At 34.3% G+C, this 18,268-nt stretch overlaps 2 protein-coding genes across 2 annotated transcripts; one reads left to right on the top strand and one right to left on the bottom strand.

Annotated features, from left to right (window-relative positions):
* Positions 1–1,229: 1,229 nt before the first annotated feature.
* LOC145642912 (nudix hydrolase 12, mitochondrial-like) lies at positions 1,230–5,801 on the top strand. The gene is made up of 5 exons (XM_081694072.1): positions 1,230–1,732; positions 4,484–4,598; positions 4,730–4,813; positions 4,963–5,112; positions 5,219–5,801. The coding sequence occupies exons 1-5, from the start codon at positions 1,662–1,664 to the stop codon at positions 5,468–5,470; spliced, it is 672 nt and encodes a 223-aa protein (XP_081550198.1). The 5' UTR covers positions 1,230–1,661; the 3' UTR covers positions 5,471–5,801.
* Positions 5,802–5,913: 112 nt separating this feature from the next.
* LOC145642905 (chaperonin 60 subunit alpha 2, chloroplastic-like) lies at positions 5,914–18,125 on the bottom strand. The gene is made up of 9 exons (XM_081694067.1): positions 18,000–18,125; positions 17,556–17,795; positions 16,225–16,346; positions 15,926–16,133; positions 15,701–15,846; positions 12,405–12,711; positions 11,349–11,599; positions 9,100–9,300; positions 5,914–6,441 (listed from the first exon to the last, which is right to left on the bottom strand). The coding sequence occupies exons 2-9, from the start codon at positions 17,770–17,772 to the stop codon at positions 6,154–6,156; spliced, it is 1,740 nt and encodes a 579-aa protein (XP_081550193.1). The 5' UTR covers positions 17,773–17,795; positions 18,000–18,125; the 3' UTR covers positions 5,914–6,153.
* Between the last annotated feature and the right edge of the window lie 143 nt (positions 18,126–18,268).

Raw genomic sequence — 18,268 nt, forward strand, 5'->3', positions numbered from 1 at the left:
CTCTCCTAATTTTCAACCATTTTTTTTTCTTTCTCTCTATCTCTTTCTAACCCCTCATGCATATTTATACTCCCAATTATTAGTTTTAAGGAACCTTTAACTTTCTCAAGTCCCGTGCAAAATGAGAAATAGGCATATAATAAAAGGACGGATAGAGATTATTATTATTATTATTATTATTATTATTATTATTATTATTATTATTATTATTATTATTATTATTATTATTATTATTATTATTATTATTATTATTATTATTAAATTTCATTTATCTCACATTCATTACTTTTCAATAAATTATTAACCCACTATATTTTTTTTACAACTTTTTTAATATTTCAACTACCTTACCTACCTCTTATTTTATAGAAGTCAATTGATTTGCCTAAAAAAGTGTAACATTTATTTAAACACGGAGGAAGTATTGAGTTAACTTTAACATTTGTCTACGTGAATATTATTTTTCTTATGTATAAGGGCATGTTATTATACGATTACTTTCAATTCAGTTCAGCTCTAATAAGTTCAGTTAAACTCTTAATTCCCTTTTCTTATAAAATATTATACTCAATTCAGTTCAGCTCTAATAAGTTCAGTTCAACTCTAATATGTTCAGTCCATTTCAGTTCAGTTCAGTCAATCAAAACAGGCCTTAAATCAGTAACATGGACAAAGTGAATTATGTGAAGACTAATGCAAAAAATATATTAACAATTAAAATAAACAAACAAACCAAGCAAAGCTTGGTATAGTTGGAATATTTGCATCTCATAATCAAGAGGTTGTGATAAAATCCCACTAGAAACACTTTGGGGCAGGGATCCCCTTATCCTTCTCCCCCATTTTCAAAGTGTCTATCTCACTAACTCGGACAGGAGGATCTATGAGATATTTTCGCCCGATAGGGCCCTTATGTAATAACCTTGTGTTTTATCGATCGCTTTTCTAAGATAGTTGACCCCATAAAGTCTTTATAGGAAGCAAAACAACTACTCCATAAAATTTAAAAAAAAAAAAAAAAAGTTAACTAAATACTCAGTAACTATCAAATTTACTTTAATACGGAGTACTTTGTATTGTATGGCTTTAAAGTTTAAATTAGAGCATGATACTCTTAAGGAGCACTCTGCACCCCCCTATTATTAAAATATTCATAAACTCACCCCACCAAACCATTTCCTTTATATATATATAAACGTCGAAGCCGTGTATTTCTCATCATCAGTCGTCCTTTGATTAAAAACAAGTTTGCTCAAACAATTTATAACTTTTGGTTTCCTTGAAGTTGCCCAATTTATTATTAGTCTACTAATACTCGTTTTTTGGAGCACACCTATATATATACCAAGGTTTTATCCATCTTTTTATACAAACGGTCCAAAACTAAACTTGTTTCTATTATCTTAGTGGGATGTACATAATACTACTTCGTATTGTATTATCTCTCTCCCTCCTTTAGAAATCAAGCTAGCTAAGTTTACTTCTCAACCTCATTTTACAAATAACTAATTTTAGAGAGTTTTATTCCTTGCTGATAATTCTCTCTTGCTTCTATTTTTCCCCATTTTCGAGGCTGTTGATATTATCTCTTTCTCTCTAATCCTTAGAGATTACATCTTATCGTTTTAATTAACAACTCATTCTTTTTCATTACCTCTTCAATGGCAACTCTAGTTGCACGACAAGGCCGCCATAGACAACTTTACGAGGACAATCGTCGTCTTGTTTCCGGGTATGTCATCATTTTCGCATCGAATCAATAATTTGTTTCTTTATTTCACCGTATTTTTAATTGCAAATATTGTTTTTTATTCTCGATAAAAAGTTATTTTCAAGCCGTAACCATAAAATAAAATGTTCTTTTCTGTTTAGACGGTGATTGTCATATTTTTAAAGACGGAATATAGGTTTAGTAATTATGCGATCTAATTTATGTTGGATTAGAGCTAAATCTAGATTCTATTTGTTTTAACTGTTTATTTCCGTGTTTGTTTTTTGTTTACCGCGTAGTTTTGGTACGTTATTGTTGAATTAGACGTTGGTGAAGAACGATGCTCCTTCCTCGTCCCTTCTTTTTGCTTTGGGGCAAATTGAGAGAGTTGACTTGTTATGATTAAAATAATTATAAAACCTTTAATGATTGTAAGAGGGTAATTATTCGCCGCGCTTCGACACAGAAAAGATTCAGTATAATCTCTACACGCTACAATGACAATATGAATTGAGAAGAAACAATGATGATTACTCATCCCAAAAATTTGATATATGAATATTAAATTATAAGGGAAATAATTGAATAAGAAATACTGGTAATTCTTCACCCCCAAAATAGCTAGTAGTCCATATATTCTCTATTAATTACAGAAAGTTATGTGCAAGACAGTAGACATATACAATCATATCATTCAAATGTCACAATCTAAATGGACGGGATTAACACTCTAAAGAAAAGTAGTATTTAATTTGAGATAATTTTACTGTATATACATCAATGATTAATGACAATAACAAGCATATATAAAATAAAGAGTTAGGTATAATTTAGAAAAAATAACGTTCATACTAATTTTTCATATTGTAATCCACATCAGTTTTCCTTTACTTCGTTATCTGCATGAACAATACGGAGTTGTTTATATAAAATGACTAGTCTCTTACTTTTAATTATACTTGTAAAAGATAAGATTAATTATTTTAAATAATTAAAAAAACGATGACTAATCTTCTTTGTCGTCTACTTTAGTTAAGAATTAAAACAGTGCAATCGATTGAAGATTAAAATATGTGACGAAAAAGTTTATGATGAGACAAAAGAAATTAAAAAAGAAAAACTTGCACTAAATTAAATTACAATTCTATTAAAAAATGAAAATATAGAAACAAGGCAAAAAAACACACATTGACAATTTGTCCTTATCCTATGGTGTTGTCTTTTCCATAATAAACCTTTCATTATTGTATTTTTTTTGTTGGGAGTTTTCTGTGACACAATATGTACATTGGTGCTATTGTGGTCCCCTTTAATAACTCCAATTTGATAAGGATTCATCCCAAACCATACGCTCCTTTCGTGGTCTACTCATTTCCACTAGCATTAGATATTGTGTGTGTGTGTTTAATTTTTGACATGGTCTTCATTGGTAATATGTAGCTTTCCGTTGTTGATTGAGTCACTTGGCTTGTTCGTTTAGTCAGTTTGATAGTTGTCTTCATGTTCATTTTAGTTGTGTATGTATGTAATACACTTATGGGTGTAAACTTTTCGGCTTATAAAAACAAATTTCAAGATTATTAAACGCAATTAAAGTCCAAATATGTATAATCATAAGGTAAAGTCAAGGTTAATAAGATTTAAGAACTTTATTTCACTTAAGTTCAGGTTAAGATAACATGTCATGTAATTGATTGAAAAATTTGTTAATTGTTTATGTGCCAATGAAATAACATTCGAACAAGAAAATAGTAGCTTCACTAAAGTATTAATCGAACTAAAACTTATTAGCAGTGGCAAATGAATCTACTTACTACGAAAAAACAGATTCACTTAATCATATTTGAATCTAATAAAATATATAAATTGATCTAATACTTCAATCATCAGCTTAACCTCTTGATTGAACTGATTCTCTAACATAATCTATTCAATAATAAAGTAACAGACCGTATATTACATGAATTTCTCAGTAAAAAAAATTAATTTCAACATATAATTTACACTATTAAAAAAAAAAACAGTAGTTATGTTTTCCAAATTATTAATGGTAGGGAAAATTAAAACCTCAATAATAGTCACCAAACATTTAGTTGAGAGGTTTGAAGAGTTGACAACAAGAGATTGATGAATCAAAGATTCATGTCGGAAATCATTAAATTTGTGCGTGGGAAAATAAAAAAACTTATGCAATGGGGCCGTTTACTTTAGCAATTTGGTATTTGGTAGTACTAATTTCAGTAGGAATTTCACACCCTTTTGCATGTGCCTTAACGTGGCCTAGGATCCAATAATTTCCATTCGAATATTTTTTTTAATAGGATGTCTTAATCGGGCAGGTTTTCTTTTCCTTTTATTTTATTCTTTTCTGATTTTGTATGTCAAGAAATTAGTTAGGAAATTACCAGTAGAGAGACCATTAAGATGATACGAATCTTTCATTAATTTATTTAGGTTGGAAGTATCAAATTGAAGAGCTTATCTAGTTATCTATCATACTTCCTCTGTTTTTGTTATAGCATCTGCGTGATATTTTAACTTATGTTACTTGTTATGCATAACCCTGTCTATTAAGTAATAATCACTTATGGAGCTCCAATTTTTCCTCACAAAGTCATAATAATGTAATCATAGTAATATTGTATAACTCGAATGTTTAAAAATTGATTTTTGTCAATCGAGAATTTTTATAAATTTATTTACAATAAACTTACTATCAGTTAAGATTTAATGGCTTTGAATAACATTGGTTTCTTTTATCGGTGTAAACAGATGTATTCCTTATAGATTAAGAGACGGATGTGAAGATTGTGAATGTAACAAAGAAGATTCTTTAGAAGTTCTAATGGTATCATCACCAAATCGCCACGATCTTGTATTTCCAAAGGTATGCCTCCTCTCATATCCCTTTGAGTAAGATAAAATCCCATAAAATGGAGGGATAAAAAAGGGGATTGAACTCTCAAGTAAAGTACTTAAGTGAGCTTATGTCTTATTATTTGTTGTTATGTGGTGTAGGGAGGATGGGAGAATGATGAGACTGTGCATGAAGCTGCATGCCGCGAAGCCTTTGAAGAAGCCGGAGTTAAAGGAAACCTAAATGTAAGGCTCTACTTAATTCGCCTTCCTCGGAAATTCATGAGCTAGGCACCCCTAAATTATTTGAAAATGTCTGTTGTGTAAGAAAATCAATTTCATTATTTGTGCTTAACTACTCCTTAACTTACAATATCTTCTGTAACTTATTGCAGACGACGCAATTGGGTGTTTGGGAGTTTCGTAGCAAAAGCAGGCAAGCCATAAGCAGCATTGAAGGAGGGTGCAGGGGTTATATGTTCGCTCTGGAGGTTACTGAGGAATTCGAGACTTGGCCTGAACAAGAAAACCATGGTCGACAATGGGTATGAATCTGATGTGTTTTTTTCAACTTCACCTTACATTCATTTCTACAATTACGTAAGACAATTTCTGTTCTAGTGCTCATCGTCTTCCTATTGATGTTTACAGTTGAACATAAGAGAGGCATTTCGACTCTGCCGCTATGAATGGATGAGGGAGGCATTAAGAGCATTCCTCGAACTAATGGACACCGATAGGCAGCAGCCAAAGACAACGAGCAGCCAGTTGGGTAGGGATCCCAACGTCACTCTTGCTGCAGCGTTAATGCCAGATCGCCAAGTTGCTAAGACTACACCTGCAAATCGACCTTTAAATTCCACTGCTGTTATTGCAATAGCATTTACAATCGTAGCACCGTGATTAGCTCTCCAATTAGTGTGTCATCAGGCATCTTATATTGATTTCTTTGTGACTAGTTCCTTGGGAAGATAACGATAACTGTACAAAAGGAGGAACTAGATTTTGAAGAAATCATAGTGATTCTTAGGGATGTTAAATCTTGGGAGGTAGTGCACAAGATCTGTCATCTTCTCATCCATATCACTGCCTTTCGCGCCTTGTAGATGGGGAGAAAAAAAAAAACCGAAGAAAAAATGTTTCTAAGTCATCATGTTACAAAATTTCGACTTTCTCGAACATAAATAGTTAGCCTTCAACATGTGCATCTTACACTTCTTGGCATTTTAGAAAATTTCTGCCATAGCAATCTGTAATGCTTTCAGTCCTTGAACAGATAAAAATTCGCCAAGAATATAATCTGTAATATGTATAAAGCATGAAAGTTCACAATAAAGCCAAACATATCTAAGCAATATATCATTACTGCAATAGTCTACAATTTACAGTAGAAAATTCACTAAATGACCAAGTCAGTAAACACATGCCAACCTATTAAAAATTGGATGAATAGATCAAAAGCGAAAAAATTCAACCTATTCAACCTACATCTCTGTATGTAAAAAAGCTAATCAGGAATTTTCTAGCATGGAAATACAAAACAAAAATATTAACCACCTACAAAATTCTTTTGACCCCTTCATACTTCAAGGAGATATTCCTGGAATATGAGGAACAAGAGGTTTGGGTTCCTTAATTTTATCAACTAATATAGCTTGAGTTGTTAGGACAAGCCCTGCAATAGAGACAGCATATTGCAAGCCACATTTCGTGACACGGCAAGGGTCAATTATACCAGCATCAATGAGATCTTCGAATTGTCCAGCCATTGCGTTGTATCCAAATCGCCAATCAGAAGTACGTATCTTATCTACTACTACTTCCCCATCAACCCCAGCATTCTCCGATATAGATTTGGCAGGTGCAAGGAGTGCCTGAAATTCGTAATGAACCACCTTTAGCAATGAATGGCTTTTGGACTGTCTCACATCAAAATTACTAACAAAAGACAGTCGTGTGAAATTCTAATGATAGAAATACCAAATATTACAGTCAGCAGAATTCTCAAGAAGACTAATGAGCAAAACCAGAACAATATTTGATCCGAGGTTTTTTTTTTTTTTTTTTTTTTTTTAATTTTTTTTTTTTTTAATTTTTTTTTTTTTATCATGTTTTCACGAAATTATAATCAAGGTTAAATCAAAAGACACAGGCTGACTGGCATATCTACAAAATACAGCACCGGTACAATACATGCGTTATACTAAAAAGGGGAACACTGAAATTTACCAGCTAGTTGAAAGTTTATGTAAAAAGCTGAAAATCACTTGAGTCCAAAGGTAGTAAGTCATAATAATATAGCTCTTAAAGTTGTTGAATGGAGAACTACATTAACACACACGGGCAACATGAACTGCAGCCAACAACAAAAAAGTACTAATGCTGGGATTTTAAACAAAGCAATTTTCATAGTCTGAGGCAATGTTCTAGGGTTACCAAACTCTCTGAAAGGGAAGTTATCTGGAGACTTTCTTATTTGAGGGGCCGATAAACAGCAATGAGAGTAGAAACACACTAACTTCCCAATTAAAACCCATGCCCTTGTCGGTAACTTTCTCCTTTTACTCTACACCACAAACCCTTATCGATAACTTTCCCCTCGCATATTTTTCAACATTAAAGTATTCAACATTTAATCGCACATAATAAAACTGAACACAAGCAAGATCATTCATCATTTGCAAAGCACTGTCAATGTCACATGTTGACAGGCACAAATTCATAGGGAACTTTCCTGCCAAACTTTGTATACAGCAGGTAGCCAGTGAAGATGCAGCTTCACAGCCTGATAAGTAATCTCTAGCCCAAACTGTTTTCTAATTCGAAAAGGTAAGCAATAGGTATGTTGAATCTACCACCTTAAGTCGAGAGATCTGATCATAGCCTGACCATTATTTACAGACTGTTCTGCATTTCTCTTCCCAATCTAAGCTAATTAATTTCTACACTCAACAACCTATTTGTCCTATAGCGAGCCCTGCTGGAGAATATACCTCTCTAAGCTCTCAACTCAATGTCCTATTCTATTGCATCCAAAATCCATAACGCTTGCTTCAACTCAGATTTGTTCAAAGCCAATACCTCAAGTCCCAATCTCTTGCCTGGCCCACAACATAGTTCATTCCAACCAACAAGAGACACTATGGGTGGTTCATGTATAAAAAAAGTAAAAATCCACAAAAAAATTCCACGCAAAGTAGTTGTCTCGTTTAAAACTATGCAAACAAAACTAAAGCTCCCAATTTCTGCACCCAAAAGATAACTGCAAGTTAGAAGTTTTCCGCCAACATATGAAAGAAGCCCAACCTCGTTGTCACCTGGTCTATAAATCTAATAAAAGGAATGCCATCAGTTACGAATCCCCTTTAAAAAGCTAAAGTGTAGAAGAAAACCAAAATCCATATAAGGAATGTCTTCTCGAGTGATAGCAATAGCATGAAGAATTTGCCTTTATACATTATTATCACTACTCCCTACAACATCCTCTAAATCCCTGCAAATGCATTCCCACACACCACATACACCCATTTAGCGGAAGGAGAACATCAGCAAAAAACTTGATGTATCAGATTAATCTCTTACGACTAGGAATTATATTCAAAGTCACTACAGACTGCATTAGTGAAGACATGCATACACAGCACAAAATAGGCAAGGAGCAAAAGCATCCTCTTGCCTTAGCTTGTGCTTCCCATGAAATTCCCCACATAATTGCCAGATATATTTATAAGAAATTATTGAAAAGAAGCATGTTCCTACATGAGATGACAAGATGAACAAGATAAAAAGAGAGCTTATAAATAAATTTATGCAAATCAAGCTTTATCATTACACCCAAAGACATGCATCAACTCGTAATTCTTCACAAATTCATGAACTAAATCACATCATGCAAAAGCCTGTCAAGGCTTAATGAAGGAAGCTTCCTTTTAAGTCATCCAAAACACCCAACCCAAAATTAAAAGAAAAAATAGAAAAAAATCTCCTTCAAAATCCCAGAAGGTGTTTTAGAGACGAATTTGTACACCATACTAGGGCTTTAATGACAGCTTTTAATGTCATCCAAGGCACTTAAGATCTACTTCAATTCCCTAAAGGTGCTTGTAAAAAAATAATATGTACACCATACTATACACAAGAGAAAAGCCCGTGATTGGCAATGAGCTATTTTATGTAAGAGCTTATTTGCCTAGTTGATGTCAGCTAATTTTTTCATTTTATGTTTGAGATTTCTCAATAATGATCATGTGAAGAGCTTCTATGATTTCTGGATACAAAAAGAAATAATGACAAAAAATAATTAAATTAATAGATACAAGAAACTATTAAAACAATATCAAATTTACTCCAGATCCTGAATAGTATTCACACCAAACAAATAAATAAATATGCAACAAAATGATCAGTAAAAGGGGAAAATATCCACAAAGAAAGGAGATAAACAAGAGGTTATACTTGTAGACCATCTTTAACTATATTAACACGGTTAAAATTAGTCAAGAAAGACTGAAAGCGAGTAGCTGGAGCAATACCTTTCTTATTATGTCAGCTCCGATAAGTTCATCCATATCTTTCCAGGAAGATGTAATTGTGGCAATCTCTTCCGAAAGATGGATATAAGTTGCACCACCACCGGGAACAATTCCTTCATCCATGGCAGCAAATGTGGCATTTTTTGCATCCTCAATTCTAAGCTTACGATCCTCAAGTTCTGTCTCAGTGAAAGCTCCAACCTGAATTTAACACAAATTACTTTATCATAAAAAATAATTCATTGTATCAACTAAATATTAGAGCTTCATAGTACATTCAGGATAATAGTATACATAGATATAATATGGCTTGCATCCATTTTAAGTACCCTATGCTACTACACTAGTATTGGAATGAAATGTCCAGACCGAACACGTTACATGCCAACTTCTGACACAAGAAAACTAATGAATATTTATTGGATAATCAACCTCGATGAAAGGTTAATATTATTATACTAAATATTGCTTTTGTAATTCAAACTTATTCACTTAAGAAAAATGATATGGAAATTACAACGTTATTTTCGATTTTTCATAGAATATCTCAACCATGAAAAGAGAAAAAAAAAAAAATGCAAGATGTTACAGTTTCCAAACAAACACCACTCAATTAGAATTGCCACTTTGCTCAAGTGCTCCTCTTACACTATTGAAATTCTAACTTTTTTTTTATAAAAAAAAAAAATTATACATCCTTTGTCCCTCACAATTCCACTAAATAAATGAGCTTAAGTGTCCAATCTTAATATATGTTGTGAGCATGGAAAGCATTGAGAATAGTGATAAACAAGACTTGCTTTGAGTTTTGCAAATGACAAGGAATCTTGCCTTTTGGGTACTTAGTTATTCACATCTTGTCTATGTTACTCGGACTCTTTCATTTACCTCACGTGTCCGTGTCGACACGACACGTGTTGGACATCGACACTTGGACACTTCATTTTTAACTAAAAACACAACTTTTTTCAAGAAAATGGGCGAGTCCGATGCTTGGACACCCATGTCTAATTTGACACTTCATCCGAGTCCAAGTAACATAGCATCTTGTCAAAAAGCTTACCTATAGTCAATGTAAGCCTCTTGTGGAGAAGATCAAAAGCAAAGCTCAACATTATCCTGCTAGCTTACTTTCCTATGCTGGAAGACTTCAGTTGATAAAATAGTGTTGCATATAGCATGCAAAATCTTTGATGCCAACTCTTTATTCTTTTGATGAAGGTTATTAAAGAGGCTGAATGAGCCAAATTGTTGACTTTTTTTATGAAGTGACTGCTACTAGTAAGACTCTTGTTGCTTGGGAGGTGTGTCTTCCTAGGTCAGTTGGTGGCTTTATGTCAAGAATCTGTATTAGTGGAAACACAGCTGTTACAAAACCAATTTGAGCTTTAACTTTAAACACAGAAACAATGGGTTTGATGGGTGCAGAACTATTAGAGTGAGTCCACTCTGGGAACCTCAATTTAAAGAAGATTTTCAGACAAGCAGGGACATCATAGATATGTGCCGTGGTCAGACTTTTTGGGACAAAACAGAAAAAGTCAGGGATTTGCTTTACTGAAAAGTGAGGTGGAAGTGAATATTTTGCAGCAAATTAGCAGGCCTGTAGTGTTTGTTTCTGATTGATTAGCACTACAGGACTGATAAGCCAAAGCAAATAGATTTCAAAAAATGGAATGTGCAATGCTCTGGTGGGTAACAATTTTACTTGGTTGTAGTAGACAAGTGCAAGATTGTGTCTTGGAACAACAAATTCTTGTGGAGGAGGAAGAAACTGCAATTACTTTACAAGATTATTCCTACGTAGTGCTTCTGTATAGTGAGGATTCATTTTTCTAATATGCCAGCAGGCACAATGAAAAGACAACAGCTGCCAGTTTCTTGATCAGCTTGTGTCTGCAATATTTCATTGTAATATTGTTGAGCAATTATTTTTAACTATTTATGTGCCTGTGGGTTCAGAGTTGGTAACTGTTTTGAACTTGCTGCACATGCTCCCCTAGGAAAGGGACACTGGTTTCTGTTTTCTTAGCTTCTTTTATCATGGTTAGTCCTTGATATGTTATACTGTTTATTTTCACTTTAGTTAAGACCAAACCCATGAAGTGTTTCCTAGCAGGTGATGGAGGTTGATTCACATGCCATTGTTGTGAACTATCATTGCTTTTTAGTTGTTACCTTACACAAGTAAAAAGTATCAACTGGATAGCACAACCCTAATGAATACACACTAAAATCTACTTACCAACCTTAATTACTGCCACACCACCAGAAAGCTTTGCGATTCTCTCTGAAAGCTTCCTAGAGAGATGAGAGCTCTCTGTTTCAGCTAAATCCTTCTTAATCTGCAAAACCCTTGCTCGAATTTCAGCTTTTGTGGAAGGGTCTGAAACAATAGCGGTGGAGTTATTTGTTATAGTCACTTTTCGAGCTATACCAAGTTGGTCAGAGGTAGCATCTCTTATGCACAGACCCAGATCTCCTGACAAAAAATCACCACCTGAAACCAACATGACAACAAATATAACTTCAGAAATAAGATTAAGCATTGATAAGAAGATACTGTTCCAAGAACAGTATTATATGTACAATTCTGCTTGTGTTATTATGCCCTAATATATGTCAAATACAATAGAGTGGAATTAAGGCTAAGAACAATAGAGGATACTATTAATCATCTAGAATACTACACCAAAGTATTGAGCATTAGAAATATAAATGCCTTTCCTCTCATCTCATCACCATTCTCCAACTCAGATGTTGAATTGAATTGTACCCTACCTCAGGATTTCCATACTGGAGCCACAAAATTTTTAATGAAATATATATCAAATTTAAGGTAGTCATGTAAAAGAGAAACTGACAGAAGTCATAGAACCGTTAAGAATAAAAAAATGTCTCCTAGTTTCAACCCAAAGTCATGTTATGTGGACATGAATAGAATTGCTTGCAAACAGTTAGGACTTAGGAAGTTAGGAATCACATTCTATTAATCATTTATCCCAATGCCAAAATTATAGATTAAATGGAATTTATAAGAGGTTATTTAACAAGACTTGCCCAAACCATATATACTAATAGAGCCAAGTAACAAAATTAGTGATTTAATTTTTGTACTTAATTGTTGGAACATGCTAAGTTGAACTGAGTTATTTTCTATCAAGCCAAACACATGATAATTAAGATCAAGGTGAGGCCTAGTTCAAGATTGGATTTGGTATGATTTAATCAAGCCAAAATTAGTTTGGCTAGGTTCATGACCAGCCCTAATTACAACTAAGACAGTAGGTTTTATGTACTTTTACCTGTCATGAGAGCAATATCCTGTAGCAAAGCTTTTTTAGCATCCCCAAACCCAGGACATTTGACAACAGCTGCTTTGACAAGTCCTTTGCTTTTATTTACAATCAGTGTTTCCAATACTTGATTTGAGATATCCTCAGCAATGATCAGTAAGGGTACACTTAGTTGAGCAGCCTTTTCTAACAAGGGAACAATTTCTTGCACTGTTGATATTTTTTGATCAGTTACCAGAACTTTGGCATTATCAAACTCCACTGTAGATTTGTCCTGATTTGTAATAAAATGAGGTGACATATATCCTTTGTCAATCTGTGAAAAAAAGCTATCGATCATTAAAAAAGCACATTAACTGAAGTTACTAGAATTCAAAGATGTACACATCAAGACTCAAGAGATACTATCCTTCAACAGAAATAGCCCAATTAAAAATAGCTGCCAAGAAAAGCAGCACTTAGAGAGTTTTCACATTTATAAACGATAAGACATTTCTCAGCCTTGGTACAATGACGACAATCCTTCTGTTGGCAAGATTTGAGAAGCCGATTTATTTGAAAAGTGGTTGCGCTAAATACACAAGTTCCATAGTTTTTCTTAAAGATTTTCTTATTACTCCCTAAAAAAAAAAAAAAGTCTAGTTGGAATCTTCTCAATGAATACTTTGTTAAAATTCAATTGTAATAAAGTATACTTATTGATAATAAAGATATAATTGGTCAAAGTTCTGCATCGACATACATGACTGGTCTACAAACAGAGGGAGTAACAGGAAATAGCCTATAACATGTAAGGGAACATAACAAAAGAACCATGATTTTTAGCTTTGGTACAGTGTACTTCATGAAGGCTCATGAGATCAAAAGTCTACCAATATAGGTTGCAATAATTCTCGGTGTTCAGTAAATTAAATGTTTGGGTGAACAATTCCAAAAATTTGTAAACGATTTTATAGGGTTCCTGAGTCGTTTTGTAGGCATGATATAGAGAGATGAATTTAACCTTTGAATTATCAAGATAATGCTAAAATCTGAAAATATGAACTTTGATTTCTACATCAACCAAACACAATTCTAGAACTAAGATAAATAATCTAACACCACACCACGCTCCCCCCTTCCTATTAAAAAGAAAAAAAAAAATTATTTATTTAATGAAGAATAAAGTACAAAAACAGTAAGTTTTATATTCTCCTTAAAACAATCAATCCACTGACTTCATCACATATATACAGAGGTACACAGGCACTTCTTATTTCTTAAACCATAAAAACCCCTATTTACCACTTGATACAGCCCTTAATCGATAGATGTTTGACTAAGATTGATTTCAGAGCCTTTCTGGCAAATCAGGCGACAAGTAGCTCCATAGAACACGTGTACCAATGTTGAGTTCATGCTAAGTGGTTGAAAGTCTGATCTCTTGCCCATCTTAGGAGCACAGAGGCCATCAAATTGGTGCTGATTTCTAATGTTGTATTTTGATCTCACTAAGACAAAGAAAGACCCTTCCCAGGAATGCTAACAGACATTAGTGCTGACTGCTAAGTTCTTTGTTGCCTCTCAAACCTTATTTAGAGCTTCAAATTTCTCCCAATTGATCCAAGAATCCAAGATCACTTCCATAACAAATCAAACTGTGATGGATCACCATATGAGGGTCAACAGTCAAGAAGCGGCAACCGATGAGAAAGGGACAGCAGAAGCAAAGAAAAGGAAACAAGCAACAAGCCTTAACAATGTCTAATTATGGTTTTGCCATTTTAGCTAAATGTATCCATCGTTAGTCTTAGATGTCTTGATTATATATAAGGTAGTAAACTACGTAGTTAGAATATATCCAGAAAATTGACTGAACATCTTGAGAGACTAGTAGCCTCAAGCTACTAGAGAGATTTGTAGCCTAAAGCTACTGAGAGATTCATAACCTCAAGTTATGGCTATCCTTATGTAATCCAACCTTTAATCAATCAAATGTTCAAGCTTTCAGCCTTAAATTAATATTAATTGTGCTTAATTAAATCAGTAGAATTCAGTCTATAACACAAACCTTATTGTCCCTAACACTCATTTGAGAAAGAAATCTTAGAAATGTGCCAAAAACATTCAGAAAGAAGGGAAAAGGAAACACAAATCGAGCCAATAGTGCCTCAAAATTTTAACCAAGGACGCAAGAAACTTATTTGGTACAATGTTAAAAATAGAGATGAACATTCCTATATCAAACCCTCTCTCGTAAACATACATTCCCTTAAATTTCTTAAGGCAGAAACCAAGTATGTGAACACTTCATTCATTAAGACATTTAAACTTTTGAACTTTAGCTACTTGGAGAAAAAAAAATCTCCTTGAATCAACAAGCTCACTCAGTCCTAATGAACCAAATACTTCAATGATGAGACGCCAAGAAATCCCCACATGACTTCTAAATCAAGCTCCATCACTCCAAGCTTTCTTATATCTTTGATACACATGTGAAGCAGGAGAAACATGATAGCCTATAAAGGTTGTCAATGTAAAGATAACCAATACAGGTTGACCATCAACCCAAGAGGATGCCTTTCATCATATCACCCTTATTCAAGTAAAATATTTAAATTCTCTATGCATTCAACATTCTGCCATGGAAGAAATTTATAATTCATGCTTTGCAACACGTACCCCAAGTTTATGACATAAATCAGATCATTCACACTCAGCTCAAGTTGCTTTAACAACATTACTCACTAAATGAAGTTCAAAATAAATAAGAGACCAAGGTAGAGGAGAGGCAAACTGGGGAGAAGGTAAGCGAAGATCAATAGGGTTTCTCTTTCTCTCTTATAAATACCCCACCACTTTTTTGTTTCATAATCTAGATATAACAAGGATCAAACACAAATTTGTGTCCATGCTGTGTTACACTCAAATTATTTCTATGCCAACATAACATGGCCATAAGATCTAATTGAATGTCAACCAACAATCAAGGAGGGGTAAAAGCAGCTTGATGTTTATGAGAATGGGTATGATAAGGATTTTGGGAGAGATGATAAGGGCACACAAAGGGGAGGGTTTCAAGAGCTGGGAAAGAAATGGAGCAAATCTCCAACTCTCAACACGACCGTTAAAGCGATCGCTACTACATTCACGTCTCCAAGATTTTTTTTTCTATAAATGGACCCATGAACACACACACAAAAAGTGAGAGAAAAGAGTCTACTACAAACAGCCAGCTATCAGCTTATCACTCCTTGCATGAAACTGGTGCACAGAACAATTATTTATTTTGGGCAGTAAAATACACAAAATGGAGCAGCACAGACCTTCATTCCTTCTTCAACAATTATGTAAGTTTCAGAAGTCGAGGACGACTCAATAGAGATAACACCATCAGCCCCAATCTTGTCAATGGCTTCAGCAAGAATACTCCCAACAAAGTCATCATTTCCAGAAGAAATTGAAGCCACAGCTGCAGGCAACATATATAAGTTAATATTAAAACATTTTCAAATGGAAAATATTTACATAAAACCTTTGAAAACATTCACCTCGTATATCATCTCTCCCCTTGACAGGTATACTACGCTTCTTCAGAATTTTGATTAGTTCTTTAACAGTCTTTTCCATTCCTCTTCTCAAACCACTAGGGTTAGCACCAAATGTAATAGCCAATAACCCATATTTTATCATTTCTCGAGCTAAAATTATTGCTGTTGTTGTACCATCACCAGCTGCATCATTCACCTTAGATGCGACCTGTATGCACACTAAAATGCATGCCATATACTATTACCAGCACAGAAATAACTTCAAAGCGTAAAGAATCAAACAAACAACTATCTATCACCTCTTGAATAAGCATTGCTCCTGCATTCTCAATTGAATCTGCAAGTTCTATAGCCTTTGCAATTGTGACACCATCATTAATTACTTTCAAACTTTTTGAATCCGAAAGAATCACATTACGCCCTGAAAAACTAGCATTAATTAGAAATCAATTTAACTATATTCGGAATAATCTACAAATAAGCAGGAATGGTATAAAAACAAGGCCGCGACGTCTTGGTTGGGCTGTTTTGTAAAGGAAATTCAATTGACCGAACCGAGATTGTCCGCATCAACAAGGGGTATTAAAAAACCCCGCGATTTTGTCCGAATCAAACATTTCAACCCTAAATCACCCCTCATTGAAAGTTACACCGATTATTTCACACAAAAGTTACTTTCTATTCAAAGATATAGTGAAGGATTCCGCATATCTCCCCACTAATGGCTCAAATATTTTATTATGCCCCCATATCACCTCACTAATGGCTCTAATCCTCTACTATCAAATTTGCATCGAGACAACCGTGACATGGTCCGCGATCAACGCATCATAAGCATTCCCGCGACACCGCAACCGTTCCCGTGATCGTAACCGAAACCGCATTTTTGAACCATGGGAACAATTCATATTTTACAAGAAATCATATTCGTTAATTGAGGCATATGCCTAGCTAGTCTAATCAATTGAACAAATCAAGGCGAATATGTGATGGTCACGATGAATAAAGAAATATTTTGAAAATCAATAATTAACAAAGAAAAGCATAATGCCTATCTGACCAATTCCCTTTTTCTCACCAGCCCTTAGCCCGAACCCCTAACCCACTAATCAATTTCTTCTTTCCTTCCACCATTCACATGTCTAACTGGCCTCTAAGCTCATGACACTAATGTGTTCTTCATGGCCTTCTACATCAACCAATAAGATATTCGTACACAATAGGAGGTACCTAGATAAGTGTCCCCTAATCTACCTATACTACTAGATGCTGGAGACTATAAGATTACCAGAATTGAATATGCTACAAGATATGAATTCTCCCAAGGCTGTTAACACTTATTAACAACACAACATGGTAACACATTTTTGCTGAGCTAAAAATATTAGTATTTGATATAAGAATGTCTAGTCTGTCAAGCTATATTGTATTCAATACTTGTGAACAAACATATTGCCCTCTACATATCCTAATGTCAACTATTACGACATGGTTAACAATGCACGAGGCAACCTGCTAAATGCTGTACAATGTAACATTGGTCCCTCAAAAATAATAACTACCAGTTTCCACTTCTCATGAGCTTATCGATAACAAGACACGGAACAAAGGAAATGTAATGTAAGTATACCTCTGGGTCCTAAAGTCACTGAAACAGCATCAGCAAGCTTATCGATACCGGTTTGTAGAGCTTCTCTACACTTCGTATCGAAAACAATCCTCTTCGGCCCAGCTCTTACAACGAAACTGTTTCTCAGAAAACCGGCCCGTACCTGAGCCACGGCAGGAGGGGCAGCCACCCTGGAAACAGGGAGAAAAGGTCCGGTGTTACACTTCCATCCCAACATTATAGAGTTATATATACAAATTCCTGCAATACATTAGCAACAAAAATTGATTCAATTATCAACAGAATAGTTCGTTATATGTTGCATAACTTCAGTAAAAACAACCAAATAGTTCAGTAATCCACTCAGGAAGAACCCTAAATTGTACTGAATTAAATTAACGACAAACCCTTTTAGGAAAATTGATATTCAAGGATTTACAAAACAAAAAGTAGAAGATATCTTACCTCAAAAGCTGCTTCAATGGTAGAGAGAGCTCAGAAACCGCTTCAATGGAAGAGAGAAAGGGAATGATAGATAGAGAGGTGCAAGCGCAACGTAAAACTGTAAAAGTAACCAAGGAGGGAAGGTAGTATTTTTTCTGTAAATACAAGTTGCTCTCGGTGATTTACAGAAAATGTTAATTTTAGGGCTAAAATCGTCAACATAGCATAAAGTATGGGGTGAAATGATGGACTGCTACCCTGTATAGGCTACCCCGCCCAATACCAAGTGA

The sequence above is a fragment of the Chenopodium album genome, chromosome 1 (assembly GCF_948465745.1).
Source record: "Chenopodium album chromosome 1, dcCheAlbu1.1, whole genome shotgun sequence".
Taxonomy (NCBI): Eukaryota; Viridiplantae; Streptophyta; class Magnoliopsida; order Caryophyllales; family Amaranthaceae; genus Chenopodium; species Chenopodium album.

Bases quoted from the DNA above. Each gene is read 5' to 3' on its own strand.
- LOC145642912 (XM_081694072.1), top strand. From the start codon at position 1,662: ATGGCAACTCTAGTTGCACGACAAGGCCGCCATAGACAACTTTACGAG. The intron at 4,814-4,962 runs GTAAGGCTCTAC...AACTTATTGCAG, and splicing joins GAGTTAAAGGAAACCTAAAT to ACGACGCAATTGGGTGTTTG. The intron at 5,113-5,218 runs GTATGAATCTGA...TGATGTTTACAG, and splicing joins AAAACCATGGTCGACAATGG to TTGAACATAAGAGAGGCATT.
- LOC145642905 (XM_081694067.1), bottom strand. From the start codon at position 17,772: ATGTTGGGATGGAAGTGTAACACCGGACCTTTTCTCCCTGTTTCCAGG. The intron at 15,847-15,925 runs GTGAATGTTTTC...TGTTGCCTGCAG, and splicing joins GGGGAGAGATGATATACGAG to CTGTGGCTTCAATTTCTTCT. The intron at 6,442-9,099 runs GTATTGCTCCAG...TACGAATTTCAG, and splicing joins GAGCTGACATAATAAGAAAG to GCACTCCTTGCACCTGCCAA.